This window comes from Mizuhopecten yessoensis, unplaced genomic scaffold, assembly GCF_002113885.1.
Source record: "Mizuhopecten yessoensis strain PY_sf001 unplaced genomic scaffold, ASM211388v2 scaffold3627, whole genome shotgun sequence".
Lineage (NCBI taxonomy): Eukaryota > Metazoa > Mollusca > Bivalvia > Pectinida > Pectinidae > Mizuhopecten > Mizuhopecten yessoensis.
The window spans coordinates 1744083-1771922 of NW_018405139.1; the positions used below are offsets into that span (position 1 = coordinate 1744083).

The following is a 27840-nucleotide window of genomic DNA, read 5'->3' on the forward strand; positions in this document are numbered from 1 at the left end:
TTGGCCTGACAGAAAATCAGGGTTTTCACTGTTGCAAGACCTGAAATGCAACATGCATATTAGTTTTTTTTGTTTTGTTATAATATATCAACCGAATTCGAGAAGTATAGAGTTGAAAATCGTCTGTCCATATTGTCTTCAATAATGTATGTGTATGACACTGAACAACTTAACATTTAAATAAAAAGAAAGATCGCAAATAGTGTAGGGTCCGAAAAAAGTATGTTTCAGGTAGCATGACTAATAAAATGTATTACCTGTAACTGAGCGAGATCGAGGTATCTCAGTCGAGGTTTAAGATTCTGTAACAAAATTCCAACCGAGGCGTAAGCCGAGGTTGGGATGTTACAGAATCTTAGCCCGACACTGAGATAACCCGATCTTGCTCAGTTACAGGTAATTGATTTTTTTTTCTCGCACCTTTTAGTTAAAAAAAACTATTTAATTTTGCTAAAAACTACAAGTGTCCTGCCTTGGGCCTCAAATAATAATGACCTCTTCACTACTTAACCTTTAGGCTGCCAAATATTTGACTCAGCCACTTTGAAGTATCCACAACTGTTTTGCCAACTTTGACGTCCAGCCAATTATGATGTCAAAGAATTGTTGACGCTATGTTAATTCCGACGTCGCGAAAATCGCATGATTGTTGCGCAAACAAACATTACCTTTATAACGTCAGCAATTGTACGGCGTTCGAATTATTTGATTTTTTTTTTCTGTGCAGTTTTGATTCATGAGTATAATATGTTAATGGAACATCGTATTTTTTTAAACCTCCAGAGTGTCAAGCATTTGGATTTTACGTTCACGACGTAATCTTCTAGTGAACATAATGTGACGTATTTGCAATACTGACATCATCAACAGCGATTTATTGAATAGATGCTCTTGGTACATAATGTATTTTGACAAGTTACCCAACCATATTGATCAAACAGTGACAAAAACTAAATATAAAAAACCTGATAAGCTAAATAGACTGTTATTAACGTGCCATAAGTAAAACAATATTTCATAAATTGCTCAGCATAAATTTATTTCCAGATTGTCTTTCTAAAATTCTACACATGCGTTGTGCCTTTCGAGGCAGTGCCTATGGGGCCTCTTTTACATATGGAGCAAATTGTTCTGCTCCTGTGGCGCACACCTCTGCCATGCCGCACATCAGACATTCATGTCAATGGCACCCATATTACGGTTGTACGCAGTGACCATTCTAGGACGCCCACATGCAAGGTCCTGCGCTGGCAGGAGAGTAGAAAAGAGCCGCACCGGCTTTTTGCCCTCTACATCACGAGCTGCCAGACACAAGAAGTTGCCCTGTCTCATGTAGGCCCCTGGCTGCGGATCCGCATTCCGTATAGTCAGGGGCATCGGTCTGTTTTTCCATAGCGTACCTTCAATAAATGATATATAAATATTCTAAATATATCAGTATCATAAAAAAATCATTAAGTTGATTTTGTCAAACCTTACTTGTAAAGGAAATACTAAAAAGTGATGTCAACTCGGAGATGAAGCTCTTATTTGTTGTCTGCATGCCGATAACGTAACACGAACTACCGATTTTTTTTTTATAATTGTGAATCGCAAAGAAGCTCCGAAAAAAATAATACAAAAAGAAAACGCTCCTTGTGTTACATGTAGTGCGTGGGTTCAAAGTTTATAACACCTTAGTCTTTTTACCTTATTTTCAAAAGTCAAAATTAAGTGAGTTATATAGAGCACTATAACTGGACATAAATATTGACCCCTACCCGTCACATAAATATGGTGCTGCAGCAGTATGCTTGCAAGATGCATCGAAGTGAAGAAACTGTCAGCAAACACGTGGTAACCATGGCCAAGCAGGGACGCCTCGCTCAGTAGTTTATATACAACGTTACTGTCCTGTAGCTCCCCCCGCGGAGTTGGGTCGAATTCTCGGCCTCTGTATATGGACATTTGCAGAACGTACCATGACGCTGACTCACAGAGTATCCAAAACTTAATACCGTACTTCGGGGCCTTGGAGGGGATGTACTCGCGCATCACACTATGGCCTTTTGTGCTCACCAAGGATTCATCAACACACAATTCCCTCCTCGGTATGATGAAGCGCAGGAACTGTCTGTCGGCGAAGTTAAGCAGAGGACGAAATCTGGCGACAGGGTCGTAGGCAAGATTAAAAAATATAATAAAATCCAGTAAATCTTTTTGAACATCTTTTACTCGAGAGACGTTGTTTTCGTTAATATTCACAACAGCAGGATGTATGTCTACAGCGGCGTGACGTTACGTCATTTTATCTAGCACTTCTATCGGTCAAAATTTAAAATTGTGTCTATGTGAATGACGTCAAAGTATAAAATGTATTGGTCCATTGGTTCATTGATTGTGACACCGTTGTAAGCGTCAATCGCTTCTTGAGGCGCTTCTTAATTCTGTCCACTTCACTTCCGGTTGCATTAGGAGGTATTGAAGATGTATGCTAACTTGTTTGATGAAAAGTGATATCTAAATGACAGTTACACGGTAATAGTATAACCAATTAAATTATCATAAACTTGTCTGCGATATGGGATGTTTTTGCATGTGCGATACTGCGTATTGACTGTGCATAGTCGATATCGCGGACTGACCATGTCCGCCCGGCATGCGCCATATTTATCCACTACGCGCCTTATCGACCCGACATGCGCTATATTTACCCGGCACGCATCTCCGTTCCGCCATATCCGTTCAACTTCCCGCCCAATACTTTTCAGAAATATCATTAGATAGTGGGTGAAACAAACTAGTGTAGTGTATACACTGGGTATCCATCTGTTTTTGTTACGCTGTTCATTGCAATTTATTTTAGAGTATAGAATGTGATGATATTAAAAATTTAATATAAATCTGATGTGCGTTCTAGAAATAAAGAAACAAGTTTTTATCAACATATATCAATCAATCTTGTATGTCCAGATGGTATGATAGTATGACTATTTTGTTCAAAGAGGAGCGCATGAAGGGCATTTTATTCGAGTTATACATGTACAGTAAGCATTTGACTTCGTCTTCAAGAGAGTAGGGTATACATGTGTTATAAGTACTGTGCTGCACTGATAGCGCACACATACGCACGCGGACCTATTCACATTGTGTAAACATTCTTTGTATAAAACAGAATACAATGTGTAACAATGCATAGTCTATAATTTACTTAGACGACACTGTACTAACCTCTCTTCCAACCATGCGCCGGAAATCTGCGATATGTAGGAATTTCAAAATATTTTGAAATCCGCTGTTTTGAGCCATCGTGTGTGGAAACCAAGATGAACGTTGACTTGGTAGTCTTGAATTCAAGTTTTCGGGAATTGAAGGCTTTCTTACGATGGACAAGTTGTAAAATATTGAAAGAAATGCTTTCAATTCCAACCAGATATTTTTTTTCAAGGAAAGCGCCTTTGCATTATGTCCCAAGTTGTTCTGGTTTGTCTGCAGATGGTGGTGTGCATACCTAAAATGTCAAAGATATTTCAGTAACTTGTCTAACACCTAACATCCAGGGAAGACAACTTCATGCAATACTTTTCAATAAAACAGATATACCGATAGGTTTTTCAGGGGTCATACACATTTTGGAAGAAAAAGTAAAGGGTTATCAAGGATTTTTCAACTTAAGACATTTTTTATCAAATAAGTGCTAAATATTTTTTAAACTCCTGAACCGAACTCCGGTTTCATTTATCAGGTAAAACCGAAACTATTGATAAAATGATAAAATGTAAAATATAAAAATAAAAGAATATTTTAAACGAGAAATAACTTTATACTACAAAGCATCAGATAACAGTATACAAACAATGAAATTTAAGGGGTTTCAAGGACCTGAATTCATTTTTATGCAGTATACATGTAGTTGCCTTGTTTGTTCGTCCACCAATTTATTTGTATCTGGTGGACAGTTGATGAAGTTCTAGTGAGATAAAATTGTATGGGTCGGAGGTAAAAACTATGGTCGATCGCGGTACCTGAAACATGCATATTTATTTATTAATATCAATTGTAATAAGATATCTTTATCACAAAGAGATGTCTCAAAATATGACACACGTGTTTAAAACTTACAGCTATCAGCTATCTCTGTGAAAAGATAAAACTTAACAATTGTATATTTTGAAGAATATAGTCATAACAAACATGATAATATTATTCAGTGTAGAAATTAAATTGTTAGACGATTGAAGGGTCTTGCCAAGGTGGATTACATATGTCATATGAGTTTGACCATTGTCATAATGTTTAAATTTGCTTCTTGTTCGTTTATCCGTATTTTTCTTTTTCATTACACCAGAGACGTATATGTATGTCTCTGATTCCACTGCATTGAGATATCTATGGGACCAGTATGTAGGTCATCAATCGCGATTTACCTCCCTTCGGGCTTCTTCATAGGTGGCAGAGTTGCATAATGAATGTACGCATGCGTCGAATAGTTTTGACAGCAATGGCGGCTTGAGATCATACTCTCGGAAAGTTGCAGACTCTTTTAAGACATTCTGCACTTAAGCTATAATTTATTGTCATCATTTATTTTTGAGGTAAAGGAGCTTGATCTTGCGTGGTATTGGTTCAACTTTGCTACCACAGTTTGCTCTTATTTTTGCAAATCACAGTTTAACATGATGTAAACAGACGTTTTCTGATTTATACATTCCTGTGTGGAAAAATAAGTTTATGCGAGTAAGTTCATTTTACTTGCCAAAATTGACGAACACGGCATATAGTAAGCTTCACAAGATTGACCGATATGATAGATATTGAACAAAATATGTAGTAGCTATAGTTTTACCATAATGATGGACTTAGGTCGATTCAGTCTCGACTAGCGTGCCAGCCGCTGAATCAATTTACAGCCTTGTCAGGCTAGTGTTGCAGCATCAGTAGTATTCATAGATGAAGATAGATTTCAAACCTGAACGTTGCTGTTTATATCTACTTATAACTATTTCAAACTGTGATAATGGAGATATTTATCTGCATGTTTGGATATACAAGACTGACTCGATGGGATGCAAAATGATTTTATTCAAAAAAGTAAACTTGCACTTACCACAGGGGTTCGTTACAAATGTCTGAAATACAAATATGCTATACTAATATGGGTCACAGCACACATACACACGTTTATGTGTGCTGTGACCCATATCAGTATAGCATATGCGTATTTCAGACATTTGTAACGATCCCCTGTGCCTCTAACCGAGACAAGAAGACTGCTAAAAAGTAATGGTACCAAACTACCAATCCTATTACAAAATTGATTATTTCACTGAAGATGCCATATTTGCTTAACTTATATCTTGAAACTTGTGTCAGTCCTATATTCAAACTAGAAAGCCTGTGCCCCAGTCATGTATATGAGATATAAAGTAAAGTGTATCAGGAATCAAAATAGCAGAATACAACAGAGAGTTTGTGATCAAACTGTTTTATTCCAATACCCATTTGAAATCTGTAACATCTTAATATAATGTGAAAATGTTACATAAGCGAAACTTCCCTAATTATTGGCTACTTGCCTATGTATTTTAAAGAGTTATAATAAGCAACAAGCTGTTGTGTTACTATGTGATTTAAACACCTATTTATAGGGATGACTTGTACATACTTATTCAGCAAATAAATGTATGTGACCAGGAGAAATAATTTCAGCTTATGTATTAAGATTGCAAGTACTATTTTTCAGTAGAAAGAAAGTAAAGGTACATTTTGTGTATTACACTTTTTCATGTAAGTAATACAGGAAATGTTTTTTTTTTAAATTTCAAATTTGAAGGATTTAGTTTATTGAAATCTCCTTGCACAAAATAACAGTACTTTTTCACAGTTTTAATACACATGATCAAGATTTGTAAATTCTAGTGTGCTGAACAATCTTTATTGTAAATTTATACTTCCTTTTTTTCAGAGAACGGGATACACCTTACATGAAAAATGGTATGTAATTTGTGTTTCAGTAGTAATGTTTTTATCATTATTTTGAGATGTTATTTTAGTTCATTTATCAATGGAGGATTCCAATAGCTGAACCTCTCTGGTGAAAAGCTTAGACAGATCTACTTTTATCTCTGGACTATATTACGTATATATGGTGAACAATTTCTTGTGTTCCATTATGACACTGGTGTAAAATATGAATGCTATTTGACAACTGGTCATATGATTATCTATCAAAAAACTTATTTTATTGGGATTTTATTGTTGTTCATAATGATTTCCAACAATCTATTTTAGTCCAAGAAAGGCTTATCAAAGAAGTCAGAGACTGTGAGGGTCGTGGTACGATGCCGTCCCATGGATCAAAAAGAGATCAAAGATGGACATGAAAGGTGGATATAAAATTTCTCTTCTGATAATAGGGAGGTTATATACTAAACCGATATATAACCGTATCAAAATGTACATCATGTAAGTTTAATGTTTTACTTAAAAATACACAGGCATTTTATATACAAATACAGTAATAGATGATGTTTAATACAAATAGATAACACAGGGAACAATACTAGTGGTGGTCCTGTATCTTGAAACCATTAAATATTCAAAGGACCATCTATATGTTTTTAAGTAATGGTTTGTCTGGCCATCAAAAATACAACTTGGGTCAAATATTTGTTAAGAGCATCACCCATCAATGTTCCTGAAAGTTACACTATCTAAAACAATACCTGACATGTACAGTTCGTAAGAAAGTTTTTTCACGACTGATCTTTCACTCTTTCATCGCTGAAGATACATCATCTGTGGATAATGAATTTACAATGGCAATAAGAAGCCAAGCAGAAGATATTACACCAATATTAGGGTATCCCGTATGATATTGTTTTACTTTGCAAAGACAACATGCTGTCTGACATTGGCAGCAAGGTGATTATGTCTGCCATCTAGGAATACAAAGGCTTTACTTTTAATGTAATTTTGGAAATTTAGACTTACATACTTGATAGCAGAATTATTGTGCCCCTGAAATTTCATAATGAACTATTCCAACCTTTGAATCGGAAGAGTACAAAATTTAATGTGTCTTCAGGGGTGAATGAGTTACCAGGTAATATGAATACTATATATGTATATTATATACACTGTACAATTTAATGTCTCTTTCCTGTTTAGGATTGTTGATATGGAAGTAAACAGAGGCGTGATTATGGTCAGGAATCCCAAGGGACTATCAACAGAACCCCCAAAGGACTTCACATTTGATGCTGTGTATGACTGGGAGTAAGTTCAATTTTAGTGGAAAAATGCATTAATGTTACTTATAACTCACCTGGCTTCAGTAAGTTCAATATGTCAGCATTTTAATTAGAAAACGCATCAACTGAAGAATACATTTTCATTTTTATAGCATATTTGTTGGAAATATAGTAATGTCCTTTTATTGTGGAAATGCATTTAATGATATTTTAATGGGAAAATGCATTAATATTACTTTTAACTCACCTGGCTTGAAACGTCAAGTGAGATAATTATACTTTGGCATGACATCTAATCTTGCATCAACCTTTCTCTTTTAAAAAATCAAAAAAGCTGAACAGCTTTGACTTCAATTTGCTTGGAGCATCCTTAGGACAAGAGAAGATGTTGTATAAATGAAGGGTGTAATCCCCTTTTGCGGTGCATGGGCAAGGCCTAAAGTGAAAGTAGGAGTAAATCTGAAACTTTTGAGGCATGATGTCTATCAGTGTATAACTGCAAGCAATTTTAGTATAGTGTTCATGGAATTTATTCAGAAACTTTATTATTATACAGGTAAAGGTGAAGAATCCGTTAACTTTCATTGTCCAGTTTGACTTCTAATTATTTTACACACATGTTCAACACATACCTTAAATTCTGTTTTCATTACAGCTCCAAGCAGACAGAATTGTACGAAGAGACGTTCCGTGACTTAGTTCAGTCTGTCATAGAAGGTTTCAATGGAACAATATTTGCATATGGACAGACGGGAACTGGTAAAACATTTACCATGCAGGGTTAGTAACAAAACCTTTACCCACCTTTTTTTTAACTTTCCTTTAGTATAAATGGAGTTAGGGGAAGTATACTGGAAAAAAAATGTCTTTCTGTTTGCAGATGTATTTTTTTTTAATTACAAAAAACACTAGTCCATCATTTTCCAGATCACTTGAAACTGTTGTTGTGTGTTTCTATCTCAACAATTGATATCATGCTTGTTGACAGTTAAATTATTTAGTGATAATAGCCTTTCTGTCTTCATCTGTCATAGGTTTTTATCCAATGTCTTTGAAACCTGATAGGACTAATTTGAGTTGTGTTTTCATTAAAGGCAAAATTAATTCTCATAACATACACTGCCTACCACATAAAATTCCCCGACTGATCTGGGATCAATCTAGACTTGATTCACTATCATTTATGGGTAGTTTCCCCTACAGAAGAAAATACCCATGTTCTTTGAAATTCTCCATATGTGCTTCAAAATAGTAAAACCCAGTTAATTCAACCTCCACTAAAATGAATGTCCCACTCTGCAGCAACTGTTTTTCTGTGTCCAGAATGGAAATTCCTTCTTCCAAATTTGCAATTATTTGTAAAATAATTTGTGTAGTAATATATAATCAAGTGTTGGGTTTTTAGCCCACCATCATCTGATGGTGGGCTATTCAAATCACCCTGCGTCCGTCGTCCGTCCTTGTTATCGGTATTTCTCAAGAAGTACCAGAAGGATCTTTCTTAAATTTTATATGTAGGTTCCCCTTGGTCCTTATCTGTGCAGGGCAACTTTTGAGACTGATCGGATAAACAACATGGCCGACAGGCAGCCATCTTGGATTTTGATATTGAAAGTCTGTTATCGCTATTTCTCCGTAAGAACTAGAGGGATCTTTCTTAAATTTTATATGTACATGTAGGTTACCCTTGGTCCTAGCTGTGCAGGGCAATTTTAGAGACTGATCGGATAAACAACATGCCCGACAGGCAGCCATCTTGGATTTTGATATTGAAAGTCTGTTATCGCTATTTCTCCGTAAGAACTAGAGGAATCTTTCTTAAATTTTATATGAACATGTAGGTTCCCCTTGGTCCTTATCTGTGCAGGGCAACTTTTGGGACTGATCGGATAAACAACATGCCCGACAGGCAGCCATCTTGGATTTTGATAGTGAAAGTTTGTTATCGCTATTCTCGGGAAGTACAGGAGGGATCTTTCTCAAATTTTATATGTAGGTTCCCCATGATCCCTCATTGTGCATGTTATTTTTTGAGACTGATCATAAGAACAAAATCGATTAAAAGAAGAACTAAACAGATCTTTCTCATATTTCAATGATCGATTCTATTTCTTTCACATTAAGTACTGTACTAGTAAATATGTGAAATGACAACCTCACTTTGAAGGTTGGTTTTCATACTCATCAGTATTAAGTTTAGATCAAAAGTTACCTCAAGGTGCATTTACTGTTAACATGACTCGATCAAACAGATTAGAGGAAAGAAGAGAAAAGATTGAACTGACAAAGAACTAATGAAGATGGTACGAAGGTGGGCGTCAAGATCCCTCTGGGATCTCTTTTTTTTTTTTTTAGATTTTTCAGTACTTTAACATTTTATTTTGTTCTTTGTTAGGTGTCAAAAATGATCCAGAGACCAGAGGAGTGATCCCCAACTCATTTGAACACATTTTCCAACACATTTCCAGATCTGAAAATCAACAATACCTTATAAGGGCATCATATCTTGAAATTTACCAGGTAAACGAGACCAGACCTTCCTATGATTCATTACTATCTTATAACTAGTATGTTAAGCAGTGTAAGAACACCATCATATGTATTTTTGTTTTGTTACCTGTGTAATATCAACTATTGCATTCCAATAGAACAAGATGATGATATTGTAAGGAGCGTTAAATGCAAATGTCTTGAATTTTCCTGGCTAGACATTCATTAACCGGTAAGTGAAATGTGCTTTGGTTGAGCGTATGATGAAGAGAATCTCAAACTTGTTCTCACTTCATCAGACATGAAAATAGCTAAAATCACATTTCATAAAATTTATATGTTTTTTGAACTCGTTGGTGATCCTCTATTGCTCACGTAATATTATAACTTTATAACATGTTGTCATATGTAATACGGGATGTTACATCTGTGCATATAATTCCACAAGTTTGTGATATATGCCTGGTCGGTCATAACATCATGGGTTGGAAAATAGACATGACATGAAATTTGTCATTGTCAGAAAATAATGTATTTTACATCACATTTTGATATAGTAGTCTATGTAGAAATTTATTACATTGTAGAATAAAAATTAAATTAACTTTTTTCATTTTTTTTTCATTTTTTGGTGTGAAATTTTGGTATTTGTTCTAATGTCTGAACTGTAGCTTACCAAAGGCTCACAAAAACTGAAATATGACTTCTAGATTCATTTCATCAAATTTTAAGGAATTGTCATTTAAAATGAAAACATATTTAGATTCAATAGGTATATATATCACAACTTATTAAGATTTTTGGAGGCACAGTAGTCTAGTGGTAGGACGCCGGGCTCGTGACCGAAGGGTTGCGGGTTCGAGTCACTGCACGGCACTGTGTTGTATCTTTGAGCAAGATACTTAACTCTGCTTGTTCCAGTCTACTCAGTTGTAAATGAGTAGGTGGTTGGGTAGTGCTAGAATTGTTGAATGCTAGCTGTTAGTGGCGAAATGGCAGCACCGGCTGTATGCTCCCCAGGAAGTTGAGAAAGGTATTGGCTGGTTGCAAAGGCCCTATAACCACAGATAATAATTTGTGAACCACTTTGAGATGACCTAAGAACTAGGTTATGATAAAGCCGTATATAAGAACCTCAAATTATTATCATTATTGCTGTCATGTTTAACATTTTCATGTCTTATTTTGGTATTGTTGTAAGACTTTTCATGTGAAAAAGATAAAATGAAGATAATTATATATTTTTAGATTCGAGATGTGCTATAATAAAGCAGCTTGGAAATCCGTTTTGTAGCAAACCACTAGAATCATACATTGATTCATAAATGTGCATTCTTTTCTTTAAACAGGAAGATATCCGAGATTTATTGTCCAAAGATCACACAAGGAAATTGGAGTTAAAAGAACGACCTGACACAGGAGTTTATGTGAAGGTAACCCTGGTTTTGAATCACAGATCTTAAAATGGTTAATGATCAATCTGAAACATTCCCTCTGTCATCCTTATAAGGTACAAAAATCTTAAGGATTTTCCAACTCATAATTTTGTGTGTATAATAATACACTCTATCAATAGGCAAAACGTCCCAGGTTAAGAAACTTATAAAACATAAAATTTCATCATATGCTTGTACAAGTAAACAATACGAATTGCTCACTCAGTCATAGCTTGACAAAGGGACTAGTCAGTCTAGAAATGTTGTGACACGTTTAATACGTACATTGTTTGTGTATAAAGTAAAACTTTGATATTCATAATTATGTGTTTTTTTCAGGATTTGTCCTCGTTTGTGACTAACAGTGTAAAAGAGATTGAACAGGTTATGCACAAGGGGAACTCCAACAGAGCTGTAGGGTAGGTGGACAGTGATATAGTTGATGGCGATGTTACGTAATATTTATCTACAATGTATTCCAATGTTTTGCCAATCTCTATTCTATCAGGTTCTACAAAAAAAGGGATCTGATCCTTGAAATAAGCCAAATATATAACATACAGGTTCAAATAAGCCCACTACCTATAGCTTTTTGCAACAGGGCTTCTCCAGAAATAAATTAATTGTGGTTTGGGTTGGAAAAACACACTTTTATGTGATTGCCAACCATCCAAACATTTATTTTCCTGGGATCTACTATACAAATTAATGTTAAGCAATGTTAATTGGTCCTAATAATGCCTGAGGTTGACTTGAGAATTAAGTGTCCATATTAGCAAGGTTACATAATATGTTATATCACAATTTTATCCCTGCTGAGTTATAAGACATTGTTTATGCAGATCTACCAACATGAATGAACACAGCTCCAGGTCTCATGCGATCTTCATCATCACTATAGAATGCAGTGAGGTATGTCTGTATATGTTACTTTTTGGTATGTATAGTGCTTTAATTATGGGAGGTTAAGTATTATAAGTACAATTGCACTTGGATAGAATTTTTCAAGTCTGTTGAGCTTAATAATGACTCTACACTAGAAATTTCCAAACTATCATTTTAAAAAATATTTGAAAATTTACAAATATTATTGTTCTGTCTTCAGAATATCATTACGTCGAGTTTTAGTTTTGAATTTGACTTTTGTTTTTGGAAATATAAATTTGTTTTGCCTTAAATATTGTAGTGTGATAGATGTTAAACAGCAGTTGAATTTTGCCCAGAATAATGAGTGTTAATTGGTATAGTAAACAAAATTATAGTTACTTTGGTCTGGTATTCATATACATTTCTCGATGATTAATTAAAATACATCAGATCTAAATTTTATAGTTAAACATTTGTTGCATATTGATTTAATTTGTTTGGTACCGAAAACTATTTTATCTTTTAATCTCTAGGTTGGTGCGGATGGAGAAAACCACATTCGAGTGGGGAGACTCAATCTGGTGGATTTAGCTGGAAGTGAACGACAGTCTAAGACTGGTGCAACAGTAAGTCATAGGTTATAGGTTAGAGTTATATACTAAGAAGAAATTCAAAATGGATCTTATCGCCAACCAAGATGTATGTGTTATGTAGTGTTTATTTGAGAAGTGTACTTTTACTAATGGAGTATTTCTAAGTCTTCAGAAGTTGTCTGATGTATTACAATTCAAAATGAATTGTAAATAAAAAGAAATGTTTCTGTAACTCAGGTAATAAGATTTTCCCTACTTCATGGTTCTATAGGTGAAACTTAACACAATTTAGGGAACAAACTCTAGTAAGAGCGTTTTGATTTTTATATGCCCATAAATGATTTCTTGGCTAGCTTGATGGACATTCTCAATATTTTTCGTCATAATTTATATAAATTCCTTGCTCTTTCACCTGCATTCACTTAAATTTGCTATACTTACATATATGTATTATTAAAAAGGAGGTTAACTGAAATGGGATCTTGTTCCCGGCTATAAACAGTTATGACCCTTCAATATTTTGTTATACAGACGTAAGGATCATTATGTCCTATTACAATTGACAGTTGTGGGATCGCACAACGTTACATGATGTGCAGTGTGCGTGCGATGTGCACATTCTATTTTTGGTGCATTGTGCGGTCACACAACTGAACCTTAACTCACCAGACTAGCTACACTTCAAAATCTACTGATGTAGGTAAAGCAAAGCATTGTAAACTGAGGCGGGTCTTGTACCTCACTAAATACAATGAGTTTTATTTGATACTGTACATGTATGGCATGTGACAGGCGTATATTGTTGAGCCCCTGCGGTACTCTGGTTATCCTAATCCCATTACAGATATTAGTTTAGAATACAACTATGTCTGTTACAGCATCACGTTACTCTTTCATTTGTACGTGCCAGTAAACTACACCAATTTTGTTTTACAGGGAGACCGATTGCGGGAGGCAACAAAGATCAATTTGTCCTTATCAGCTCTGTGTAATGTAATTGCCGCTCTTGTCAACGACAAAAGTACTCACATTCCGTATCGTGATGCCAAGCTGACACGATTGTTACAAGGTAATATTTATCACTACACGGTACTGAAGCCGCATCATACTTCTAAATTCAGCTGACATTCATATTGGCTATGTTTGATAGGGAACAATTGTTGACGTCGTCATTATTATGTCTGACATGAGACTATTCCTGGAAGATGACTTATATTTCAGGGAGAAGCATAAGAGACCTCTACATTAAATTTCAAGTTTCTAACTTTAATTAATCAATTTTATTTTTGACGAGACAAAAATAGTAAAAAAAATGGTAATAAATATATGCATTGAGGAATCATGGTAAGGTAGCATATATCCTAAATGTTTTGTCAATTTCAGATTCTCTCGGCGGAAACGCAAGAACTGTGATGGTAGCAAATATTGGTCCAGCAAGTTACAACTATGACGAATCTCTTAGCACACTTAGGTATGTAATCAACAACAACAAACCTCCAAACATGCCTAGGCTTTTAGGTTATAGGTCATGATCAACCACAAAAAATAGATACAAATTCTGTGCAATGTGTTGTTTTACTACATATGATGATCATGAATTTGCTGTACGACATATAGGATTTTATTCGCAGTAAATAAAAAATTCCTTCAACAGATTGTGATTGACCGGATCTGAATCTGGAGCTGATTTATTAAAACATTCCAACTTTTTTCTCTTGATGGTACTGTATAAAGGATCCTGTGTAAAATACTAAACCACATTTCAACAAGTTTCAAATTAAGTTCTGGGGTTTAGGAAGATGGTTAGAGTTGGGGTAGGGAGAGCTAACTTTTCGTTTTAAATTCGTAAGTGTTTAAGCAGTTGTTGCAGTCATGATATTATCTTTTCACATCTACTGGCTGTACTGCCTCCAAACACTCACTCATTTAATGCAGATTTTGTTTTAATTTGCTGTCTGAAATGAGTTTGGGATATTTTTAACTGAAATAATCATGAATTGTTCTATGGTGAAGTTGTTTAATTAATTAATTTAATTAAGGTACCACTCATATTGTTTCCAACAGATATGCAAACAGTGCAAAGAACATCAAGAACAAACCCAAGATTAATGAAGATCCAAAAGACGCTCTACTACGAGAATTCCAGGAGGAAATTGCCAGGTCAGTAGCATTCTGTGGCATTCATTTCACATCTATCACAAAAATGTTGTCAAGTTTTGATGTGCAGTGTTAATTAATGATTTGGAAAAATACTGTGTATAATTTGCTACTCAAAGAAGAGGCCTGTAGTGTTTAGAAGTGTTCACTGTCAAGTTCTGTTGTTAAATTGGTTTATTTGTCAAAAAATACCTACCTGGTACAACATGCAGACTGAATGTTAGACTTTGTAAAATCTGCGACATTGTCTTTGCAGACTAAAGGCAGATTTGAACCATAAGGGTGGTCCCAAGAAAGGGAAGAGAAGGAAGAAACCCAGGCGTAACGCTGAGGGTGAGTACTTAGGAATGTTACCTCAGCATTCAAAAATACAAATAAAGAAAAGGATAAATTATCTGAGGATATATTTCACAAACACATATACCAGATATTTAATTGGAAACATTTAAATTATTAAGGTTTGTATGTTTGTTCCAGTTCTTATCAATGGAGGTTGTTAGAAACACAGACACATCAGAATTTCCTGAAACTATCATTTCTTTCTTTCTTTAATAGTTTTTTGCAGGGGATAGGGGTCTTGACTTATTTTTGAAAATATTTCAATGGAATTACTTTAAATTTCTTGAAAACCAAGAAAGACCTCTGTAACTTGCCAGTAAAAAGTTTTAACAAAAGTTATGTGTTTGTAGGTGAGATAATAAGTGGCTCAGAAGATGAGAGTGATGATGATGATGACGACGGTGATGACGGTGGCTACAATAACTCTGAGGATGAGGCAGTGTACAGACAGGAACAAGAAGCTAAGTTAGAGGAGCAGAAAAACTCTATCCTCAGCAACCAAACTATGCTACAGGAGGTAAAGCTCATGAATGGTTATAAAAAATAACGTAAAAGATTAGGTAAAAATATCCCTCATCTTACTCATCCATGTCAACCTCTTAAAGCCCATATCTGGTCATAATCAGATATTGACTCAGAAATATCTGGTCATAATGCGTATAAACAAGATCTTTAGCATCCTAAACAATAAGAAATGTTACAGAATCTGCCTTTTGCTATCTTTATTACTGTTTGGATGTGTAAGTAAATTCGTGAGAACCCCAATAATCTTTACGGTTCAAAATAACATGTGACAAAAGAAGATCTGTTCATGTTGCTGCTGGTGAAGACAATGGCTAGATCAGGCTATAATTAGCCCACCATCATCAGATGGTTGGCTATTCAAATCACCCGTCCGTCCGTCATTCGTCTGTCCTTAAACAATTCTTGTTAGTGCTATTTTTCAGAAAGTACTGGAGGGATCTTTCTCAAATTTCACATGAAGGTTCCCCATGATTCCTAGTTATGAATATCCCTCTTTGGGACTGATTGCAAAACCAAAATAGCCGACAGGCAGCCATCTTGAATTTGAAAGTTAAAGTTTGATAGCCCTATTTCTCAGATTTCACATATAGGTTCCCCATCATCCTTAGATATGCATATCGTTTTTTTGGGACTGATCACAAAACCAAGATGGCCGACAGGCAGCCGTCTTGAATTTGAGAGTTAAAGTTTGTTAGCGATGACTGAAGGGATTTTTCTCAAATTTCACATGAAGGTTTCTGATGATTACTTGTTATGCATATCAATTTTTGGGTCTGATCACAGGGAGCCATCTTAAAGTTTGTAAACATATAGAAAATGGATCATATATACTACATATAGGGCTTTGGTACACAAACTGGAATCTTTCTGTGGTCATTGTGTTCCTGTCATTGTTAATTTTGTTAATGGCACAGGATTTATTGTTTTTTTATAGGAAAAAGATAAAATACTGCAGGAAATTTCAGACCGGGAGGAGAAGGTGAAGAAAGAGCAAGAGGCAAGAGATGGACTGGCGGCCAAGATCAAGGTGAGAGACAGAACATGTTCAGTCAGAACAAAATACAGGCATAGCAGTAAATACAATACAGTTCTTATCTCTGTGTCCTCTGTGTTCTCAATATCTGTCACTTAAAGCTTGATTGTTTCCGGACAGGCCATTAAATACCTGATTTATCTCAAAGCTTTATCATTGTACCAGCAACTTGGACCGGACAAGGGTTGAGTTGTTTTAAAAAAAAAGTCTGGGGTGTCTTTGATGTAGCAAAATTTCAATGAGATTCCATCATGGATAAGATGTTTGATATTACCAGCCATCTTAGCCTTTGATGCTGCAGTCACAGATTTTTAATGTTGTGTTAACACTTCTATAAGGGTTCAGAGACCACATCCTTTATTTACAGTTGGCTAGCATAAAATGCATTTTATCATGTCGGAATGAAAACAAAACGAAAATCAAACCAAAACTTCACAGTATGAATTACTTTATTGACTCCAAAAAAAGCTGCACTGAAACTCCGAATAGCCTAGTCTTGTTTTTGACACATGTGTTAGGTGACGCAGGTGTCTAGGGGATCGTGCATACTACAAAGTTTGCTTAAAGTGGAATTGTACATTCGATCGTTATGCCATCTAGTGGCTGAATTTCTATTTCATTGACTAAATGTATGCAAATGATACCTAGCATTACACTTCATTCATAAAATGCAGTGACGTCATTTTGTGGGTAGTCAACCAATGCCAGAGAACACATTAAGTATCCATTTCGGTATTGTATACAACAATACAAGTATAGTAAATTATAAAATTAATAAATATATTCTGATATACTTCCTTGTACGATAACATGGTTGCTCATTTATGCGCTTCCCGGAGCAGATTTTGTCCTCTGATTTTCCCCACAGTTTAGTATTTATTTGCTTTGATTAATTTGTTTTTCGTCTTTATATCAGTCTGGTTAGAAAGACATTTTGTGTGATATTTTGTACCTTTTTGATGCACACAATATTTTGATGTAGTCCATGGAAAGCAAACTCCTGATGGGTGGTAAAAACATTGTTGATCACACCAACCAACAACAGCGTGCCCTGGAGCAGAGGAGGAAGGAGATAGCTGATCAGAAGGTAACAACACTGTAGTTGTGTATATAGCTCAGAACTTGTACTGTTTTATCATTCCAATTACGACATTCAACCGAAATCGATGACAAACTTGTAGACCTTAATGTTACAAGTTGATATATGATATATGAAAAAATTGTACAAAAGATCCTGATTTTGTCATTTTCTAGCTCAACCACAGTGATAGATAATCAACTATTAAAGATTAACTGATTGTAATTTAATATATACATGATTGTATGTTTAACAAAAATATAATACAAAATTGTACTATAAAGTATGAATTTATATCTTTTCATGATACAAATATATGGGCTATGAAAGAGGGACACCTATATTTCCAGAATAGTCCTATTTGTATTCAACCTGGTAGTAAAATTGCCCTCTCCAGAGAATAGCATTTTTAATTGCTCAAACTTTAACTAATTGAGAATATTCATATCTCACATTTTTTAATGAGTTTGGGTAAAAATCAGATTAATCAAAGGATATTTATAAGTACAAAATTGAGATATTGAAAGAAATTTACTTACAATCAGGTTTCTTTCTATCCAGCCAGTGTATACATTAGGGGACAGCTTTCCCATTCTATATTTGAAAGTGCAGCCATTTTACAATCCCGTCACTATAAGTTAATTTAAAGGTTTTAAAACCTTTTATGGGGATTTTTATTGTATGCGAAATTGTTTATAATTCCCTTTAGAAACGAGAACGAGAAATCCAACAGAAACTGGAGGAAAAGGAAGAATCTGCTGTAGAAATGCAGGATACCTATAATTCCATGCAACAAGAAGTAGAAATAAAAACAAAGAAACTGAAAAAGGTAAGTCAGCTGTAAATACAGCAGGATTTGACTTGTGTATGCTTTCAACTGCTCTCTGTCATCACGAGAGCGAAACCTGCGTACACAGTAAACAATTTGATTTGATGAAAATGTCTTAATCCTCTGTGTATAGCAGTATATATATTTATGTAAAAAAAATGCCTATAATTTATAGAAATTAAAGCTTCGATTATTAACAGGTTTTAAAGTATAATTTTATATGGTAGCATCATCTGTGATGAAGATGTGGGATCTAGGGAAAAGAGGAAAAGTTGATATGGAAATTTATGTTTTTAGTTGTGTATGAAATTATTGTATGATCACTTTAGCTTTCATTCAATACTTCCACTGTAACATTTATTTCATATTTTAATACCGGGTAATTTGTTATTTATATCATTTACCAGGGAGTAGTCATAGAGATGTTGCATGAGTTAGCCACGCCCTGGGATATCCAATTGAAGTTCCTAGTCATTTTGCAAGGCAATGTTGTAAAAATATTTAATTTGTAGCTCATGATTGAGTGCAAATGTTCAAAAGCTGAAAGCGGATTGGATGAGAGTAATTTGTAAAAATAATTGTTTTGTAGCTTTTTGCAAAATTGCAATCGACCAAAGCTGAGATCATGGACTTACAAGAGGAACATTCTAAAGAGCGTCAGGAACTGGAACAGACTCAGATGGAGCTCACCAGGGACCTAAAACTCAAGTAAGCCCATCATCTGATGAATATCTCTTTCTTCTTTCTTCTAAATACACCTCTCCAATGTTAAAAGAAATTAATGAGGAAAAAGAATGATCTTTTGGCTGTCTCTGGGATTTCAGCTGAAAAGAGGCATTTTAAATCATAAATATCTTTTAAAAAAAGTATTTTATTTTCTTGAATTTTCCTGAAAGTACACACCTTAAAACAAAATTCGGAAAAAATATTTATTGTGAGAATCTTTTATTATAACATCAGTTATTCCTGCATATCAAGGAATGTATCAATTTTCACATTTACTCAAAAGACCACTTATCTATAAAATGACTCGCCAGTACATATATTTTCTTTTTTTTTATGGTAGAAGTTTAACCCTTTCACCACTGTAGACCATAATGGACTGATCCCAATAAATGCATGGTAGAGTCCACTAAAGTTACCTAGGGGTGAAAGGGTTAAGGTGCTGTTACTGTATTTTGATTTGTTTCAGGATGTTGATCATAGAGAACTTCATTCCTGTAGAGGATAAAACCAAGGTGATGAATCGAGCCATGTATGACGAGGACGAGGACATGTGGAAACTCAAACCTCTGGCCAATAAAAAGTGAGATTTGGTTAAAAAGGATTTTCATGTATTAGTCTTAACATCAAGTGATAGATTTTACAGCTGTGTTATTCTTTATAAATAAAACAACTTGTACATTGAGAGTCAGAGAGCCACCTGTGTGAGGTGTAAATTCTTTCAGACAGTTGTTGTAGTACATCTAGTGAGATTTTTGCAAGTCAGCTTATCATGAGTTCTCTTTTTTGGCATACATTCACTTTTCAAACTGACGACTTTGTACAAGAAAAGGTTCTATTTTAATTGATATTAAAACTGTATTACGATATTTCCAGTACCCAAACCATGGCTAAGCGACCAACATCTGCTCTGGGAAATCGTCGACCAGTCTCGGAGTTTGCTAGGGTAGCAGCAGCCATGGGTGGCAACCCTAGGTTCAAGGTAAGGATGTCAATGTTATTATCAAAAACCAAGAACGACAGATTGTTTCACTGGGACTTTGTTTCAAGTCCAACTTCAGGGTCACAGAATTTCAATCTATTCTTTTCTGTATACCTATGAATGCTTTCATGTTTGTTTTACTGACTGGCTAAAATATAATGGGAAATAAAAAGACCTGTGAATTTTGTTGCCCTTTTGACAGAGATTCAATTAGGTATATTGAATTAAATACAAATTTTGCCTAAAATTCAAACAGGTATAATAATGAATACAAGTTTTTGCCTAAAATTACACATTGGTAATTTGTTTCAGTTAAAAATGACTATTTATTTGGGGGGGGGGGGGTTCCACAAAATAAAGAAGAACAAAAAGTTTATGTCAAAATTGACCTACATTTTTTATTGTATAACCACTAGTTTAGTCCAGTAGATGAAAGTCTTGTCACTGTGATTCAAATTCTGTATGAAATGATCCTTTGTCAGGGAGAAAATATACTAATGGTGGAGTTAGACATGCCAAACCGCACCACCCGGGACTATGATGGACCACAAGTGGCACCAAGGATACAAGCTGCCCTGGATGCAGCCCTCCAGGACGAGGCTGATATTGAAATAGAGGGACAGTAAGTAGTCTGACCCAAAACTAATCACGAAACAAAAAAACAAAAAAAAGTAATTTTGATAGTATATATTTATCAATGTTTCGATAGAATATTGGACACATAATTCCAAACTTGCCAAGTCTCCCTACTGGTAGTGATGTTTTAACCAAGCCAATGCAAGATGTCTGTCAGTACCAACCATAAGGGCCATTATTAAGAAGTTCACCATTGTTTTCCTACACTTGAGTCTGTTTACAGAAAATTCCTATGTGTTAAATGCTGACAAATTACCAACTCACAATAGAGTGGGATGAAGAGAGTATACCAGGGTATTGGTTTTAAACTTCATTTATATTGACACAAATATGTTTTAAGTCTTATCATGGATAGAAAAATTGCGGTGGATAGGTAATCTATGTTCACCTGCTTAAGTAACAGGGATTAGTCCAGATTCATAAGCTCTCAGCAGTGTTTAGGGGAAATGTTTTGCTAATATTAAATTTGAAGAGGACCTAGTGCAGAATATTTTCCTCCATCAAACATGGTAAATGTTTCGAAAAAGTTTGACTTCAGATGGCATTCATTACTACATTATATGATAATGTTTGGTACTAAAACAAGGATAACTTTTAAGCTGATGTACAATTTTTACGTTTTAATGATTATTTCCTCAGGACTCCATCAATATTCAGCAGCAAAGCCAAGGCCAGGAAGAGAGACGTGAAAAGTGCTAGGTATGTAGACAGAGATACCAAGATTTTGAACGAAATCACCAAAGTCATGACATCTAATCAAACAAGGAAGACAATATTAAAACCATGAATATGTATATTATACTGAAGAAAAGATATGAATTTGAATATTTCCAACAAAACTATGAAATATTTATACATTTTGAAAAGCATAATGACCAGCCTGTTTAACCATAGAGTGAAGAATCCTTGGTTAAATAGTTGGGCATACGTATACCTGGCCATACATTAAATTTACCTAAAATGGAACTTTTATTTAAAGTCAAACAAATCTATTAAATATTTATTACATACATCCTTGAATATTTTATCCAAACAGTCGGATAATTTAAATCATATTTCGTCTTTTGTCCAGAGGAGTGTGAGTTGAGGTTGTTTCACTTAATTTCTGGTCTAGAGAAATCTTTAATATACTCTGTCAAATATTCTGTTTGTCAACCAAATACTTACAGCAGGAAAAGCTCATATTATTTAAATTGTACAGTTACCTCCCTTGGTTTACTGTATGTAAGGCGTCAACATCAAACAAATTAGTAAAAATGGCCAGATAAGTCATGGGTATTGTTAAATACATAAAAATGGCCAGATAGGTCACGAGTGTTGTTAAATACATAAAAATGGCCAAATAAGTCATGAGTGTTGTTAAATACATAAAAATGAGGTGCAGGTCAAGCATTTAGGGTGGTTACATGTATATATCATACCCTAGCCCATATAAGGAAAGAAAAAGAAATGAAAATTCTATTAAGAAGTAGACAGTCAGTTTTAAAGCTACATAACAATGTAGATAGATCTTGAGAAATACTGCATAACAATGTAGATAGATCTTGAGAAATACTACATAACAATGTAGATAGATCTTGTGAAATACTACATAACAATGTAGATAGATCTTGAGAAATACTACATAATAATGTAGATAGATCTTGGGAAATACTACATAACAATGTAGATAGATCTTGGGAAATACTACATAACTATGTAGATAGATCTTGAGAAATACTACATAACAAAGTAGATAGATCTTGAGAAATACTACATAACAATGTAGATAGATCTTGAGAAATACTGCATAACAATGTAGATAGATCTTGAGAAATATTACATCAATACATAAATTGTAGGTCACTGTGACCTACATTTTCCATGTCACTGACTTGGTTAGACATTGGTGTTTAGCTCCATTCCCATCAAAGCAGGTGCGAATGTATGTTTTCAAACAATTTCTACCTGAAAATTTATTTTTTAATTTTGTGAACTGTTTTAACACTTTCTAAATTACTCTAGTTCTCTCTATCCACGGTTTTCTTTGGCAGGCCTAGAACAGGAAAGAAAGATGCTTCGAAGGAGTTTCCATCTTCTAGAGGGCTTGTACCCAAATAAGCATGACCAACTCAGGAGGAGTACCATGTCTTTCTGTCTCTATTAACTACTGGTCTGGCTACATTTTCCACTCAGCACTGTCGGACAAACAATAGACTTTACAGACCCTGTGATATTTCAGCCTGGCTGAGGAAACAACAGTCTTCGGAAAGTGTTAACTATAGGAGGTGCTCCCAAACACCGTACTAAAACCGATTAAGAATGATAACAGTAAAATTGGAAATTTTTAACATGTGGCAATTTTCATGTTGTGCTCATTAAGTTGATTGCAGTACGGATTTTTTTTGCATTTGCACTGGTTCTGAAATCTATGATCTAGTGTGTAATTCTAGTATCAAAGTTTGTACTTTTTCACACTAATTTACTAAACATGAGCATTCCCACACAGCATAAAATTTCCACTTTTAACACTAATACACTTTTATCAGCTTAAGACAAATTAACAACCGGTGAAGAATTTTATAAACGTGTTTTTTTTTATTAAACCACTGTTCAAATGGTTAAAAGCAGTATACAGGCTTAAGTGTTTAGAGCAATGATATTCTGGTAAAGAAGGATTTGTGAATTGATTGCAAATAATTACATTGATCAAAATAATGCTATTTAAAAGAGATATCGGATAATCCTTGAAACTCAATTTGACATTTTCCGTATAAAGGCTAAAACAAACTTGCACGTCTTTTATAACTGTATGAAGTTTCATCCATTTATATAAATCTCGATTTTCACAAGTAACTTACTGTAGTAGTAACTCACTGAACATATATAATAGTGTACACTGCTGTTGGCCTTACAATCAATCACACTAAAGGGTATATGCTAATGGAGTCCAGACTCACCATGAATTATAAATAACACAGTTGTATGACCGTAGTTTGGGATCTACAGAATTGTTTGCCTTCTTTTTGATGTACAAGAAGCATTCAGTTTTTATACTGCTTCGTACAATTGACAATGTCTTACACTATTGTTTATCAAGCCACTGTGTACTACAACACAGCAATGCCTTTTGTTAAAACGTGTACAGCAACTGTAAAAATGGAGGCTTTTGCTGGTGTTTTATTAATAAATTAGTTTGAATTTAATGCTTAAAAAAAATAGTCATTCTTATGATCGTATGATTTGGTTAACTATAGAAATATTTTGTTCATTCAGATATATATGACAAAATTTGATTTATTAAAGAGTTTAGTAATAAACGGAGCGAAATGTAAATTTTACAAGCAAGATTAATATCATATGCAGTTAAAGAAATACTTCATGACATGTTTACAGTGCCGATGGTTGTGGTAGTGTTTTGCAAAATAACTTAGATATAGTTATGCTGACGTAGCTGTGGGCATGGTCAATTCAATATGACGCCACAATCCAAAAATAGGTACGTTCTTTTATCATGATGGCCTAATCAAGTAGAGCTTATACACTATCTGCTCTTCTTACCCGATATAGGATGTATAACGTTCATATTAATTTAAAAAACTGTTCCAATTATTATTTCTAGGCAGAGGTGTGAACAAAGGTTTTAACATGTGCTTGGTATAATAGTGTTCATACTTAGATACTGTTGTTTTGATTATTTTTGGTGCAAGCAGTTAGTTTATTTTCGTATTAAATTTCTGTTTGTAAATATAAAATACCATAAGTTATCGGGGCTTATTACAGTCAGTTCTGAATAGTACTAATTGTACATGTGACTGTCCACGTATAACATGCTGACATCAGATTCAATAATGGCTTTTTTGTGATACATTGTACAAAGTAGTACTGTTTGTATTGTATGGCTTTGGTATAAATACATAGCTGTACTTGGTATTGTAAGATACCACTTGCTGTTTGTTGTGAATTGACCATGGACATTTCGTACTCTAGGGCAGCACTTGTTTTGGCTGGGCGGCCAGCTTTATTGTTATACATTGATAAACTGTAAGTCACTGGATTTTCATGAATATTTATTTTCACGATTATTCTTTAAAACCACCTATTTACGAGTATTTGAATGCAAGCAGGGAACAATTACTGATGTATGTATCTCATAAACGTTTCTAAACATTAGTATTTACTAAATGACTATTTCTGGAAAAAAAAGATTTGTGAGATATTTCAATTTGCTTGCGATGCCTCTCATGTTTTAACATGAAAATAAATATATCTTGTGTTATATAAATGATTCAGAGTAAATAATGTAAATAATCTGTTTGTGTGTATCTGTCATGCCATGGTTGTGTTTTCCTGAAATAACAAACAAGCATTTACGGTGTAGTGTATTTGATGTACACTTAATAGGCATTTTTTTTATTCATTATTATATAATGATTTTCGCATACAAATTATTGAACACTGATGTTGGACCTTCCAGTTCACTGTTAGATTTATTATTTTACTATGACGGTGTTTTTTGTTATATTTTATCCATAAAAATCTGGATTTAGAGAAAAGTCTTAATATATAAAGGCCATTGTGTTAGTTTTTCAAAGATGATCCTACTTTCAAAATATCAGAATATCTTAATTGTTAATAAGATATTCATATCATTCAGCTGGTCGGGTCTTGTCCGGTTATATCCCATTGATAGGTATTTAGTCAGTACTTGACATCGGTTGGCATCAGGTGGTGGCATTGTCTCTATAGTTTTTATACTATGATAACAAAAACAAAAAATGTATTTTAAATACAACTAGTCAAAGCTGTATTATTGAACATGATACAAACTTCATGTAGGATATTTCAGAGAAAAAATAGTGTTTGAAGGCTGTTGGTCAGCTTTTGTGAAATATCTGCTAAATATTTCAACAAGGAGTTAAAAAAAAAAAATGAAATATCTGCTGAATATTTCAACATTAGGGATCAATTTTAAAACTGTTTCCCCGGCAAAGCTAATATATTTATTGACCTTGCTCAGAAAGAAAATAAAGTTATGTGTATATCGGGGAGGGAGGAGGTGTATATTACTTTAAATGGCAAATAAGGTATCATTTGGTATATCTCGGTTTGTATGGAGGCACCAGTAGTGTAGTGGTAGGACACCGGGCTTGTGACCGAAGGGTGGCAGGTTTGAGTCACGCACGACACAAGTGTTGTATCTTAGGACAAGATACTTTACTCCGCTTGTTTCAGTCTACTTGGCTGTAAATTAGTACGTGGTTGGGTAGTGCTAAAATTGTTGAATGCTAGCCAAATGGCAGCACCAGTTGTATGCTCCCCAGGGAGTTGAGAAAGATATTGGCTCTATAACCACGGAAAATAATTTGTGAACCACTTTGAGACGACCTACGAACTAGGTTGTGATAAAGCGGTATATAAGAACCTCAAATTACTATTAATTATTCATATGTAGAATTTGTTATGTCATCACTAATCTCTTATTGCATATCAGACTTACACCTCTGGTGTAGAGTGCTGTCACATTTTCCAGACAAGACTGTCCTGTAGTGCTCAAATAGTTTACATTCCACATGTCAACAAGTCCTGTACATAGATTTCCTATTTATTTAAGAGATATATGAAGTAGTAATATTTAATGATGTAGTGTGTGAGAGGTGTAGTCACACATCAACTCTGTCCTAACTGTATACATGCTATTGCTCACCAACTATAAAAATAACCTTTCAAGAACAGACATTTGTAGATTTATATTGAAGTATTCAATAAGTTTATATGTATCAAGGAATTTTTCTGTAGTTTCAGTAAACACACAGGAATTAGTGAATCCTGAATGATCACTGGTGAAAACGGTACCAAGGTAGTTTCATACTACGGAATTTTTGCTGATTGCACATTTCAGAGCGAAAATTTGCAGGCACAGATATATTGACGCCCCTTGAAATATTTAAGGCAGTGTATTTCCCCAAAGAAACCAATTTCTGCAATTTCATATCACTTGTGCTATTCTTTCATTCAAACATTCAATTTACTTTGATTTCCGTCCAGCGCGTTCCTTTTTTTATTACATTTATGATTATTATGAATTTAATGTGTTTTATTTAGTACAATCTTTATCATTTTATACACAATTTTCTGTGATACCTTGTGTGTATGGAAGAGAAGTATGATAGCTATATGTCTAGTGGAGTGCATGTATAATTGATCGATTATTGTAGTGTTAGAAATCCAAAAGTAGCATGTCTTTCCTTTTTATTAAGGATGTATGCTACCTTATATTACTGAGACATGAACTTTGTATCTCCTATTCAAAAGAGATCTGTGCTGAGAAACTTGGACATTTTTCAATCAATGCAATTTTGAGTCAGTTAAATTTTCAAGGATGCATCTGAAGACTACTTGATAACACTCCAGTAATCCTCTATTTTCAGGTAATGTTGCTAAGTGATTGAAAGACTTCAAGGGGAGCTAACTCAAATAATTACTATATATTGATAAAGTCCACAATTTATCTGCTAAAGGTACAGTCTTAACTGACCTGCATAAAGTTTGTGTGTGTTTTTGGTAAATATCTCATTTCTCATACCAAGGTCATTTAGGTGATAATTTGTTTGTTTGTGACTATTGAGTGTCTAATCATATTTTACCATGGATCTTTTTTTTTTGTCTGCATGATAATGCATCAATGTGTTTTATAAATACATGTAATATAATTGCATATTTCAAACGATTTTTCCCATTGAAATAAAAAAGCAAAACTGCAAAACTACAGACGATCTTTTGAGTGATTTATGTATTCATTTTTTTTGCTGTACCTTGATACAAGACGTTGTTTGTGTGTCCTGATATTATGTGTTATTTCTAATTTAAAAATCTGTGTAAACAACCTAATCAGTAATAAAATGGGATAAGAACTCCACAGGTCATGGCTTGAACATTAT

General features: G+C 34.3%; 1 protein-coding gene across 1 annotated transcript; it reads left to right on the forward strand.

Annotated features, from left to right (window-relative positions):
• The first annotated feature begins 4471 nt into the window (after positions 1 to 4471).
• Positions 4472 to 25425, forward strand: LOC110447871 (kinesin-II 95 kDa subunit-like). The gene is made up of 24 exons (XM_021493837.1): positions 4472 to 4574; positions 5945 to 5973; positions 6271 to 6365; positions 7150 to 7257; positions 7888 to 8012; positions 9628 to 9752; positions 11072 to 11155; positions 11498 to 11577; positions 12001 to 12070; positions 12559 to 12651; positions 13555 to 13687; positions 14002 to 14089; positions 14683 to 14778; positions 15032 to 15108; positions 15465 to 15631; positions 16574 to 16666; positions 17655 to 17759; positions 18460 to 18579; positions 19169 to 19287; positions 19772 to 19885; positions 20179 to 20284; positions 20767 to 20906; positions 21560 to 21619; positions 22954 to 25425. The coding sequence occupies exons 2-24, from the start codon at positions 5971 to 5973 to the stop codon at positions 23018 to 23020; spliced, it is 2268 nt and encodes a 755-aa protein (XP_021349512.1). The 5' UTR covers positions 4472 to 4574; positions 5945 to 5970; the 3' UTR covers positions 23021 to 25425.
• Positions 25426 to 27840: the final 2415 nt, after the last annotated feature.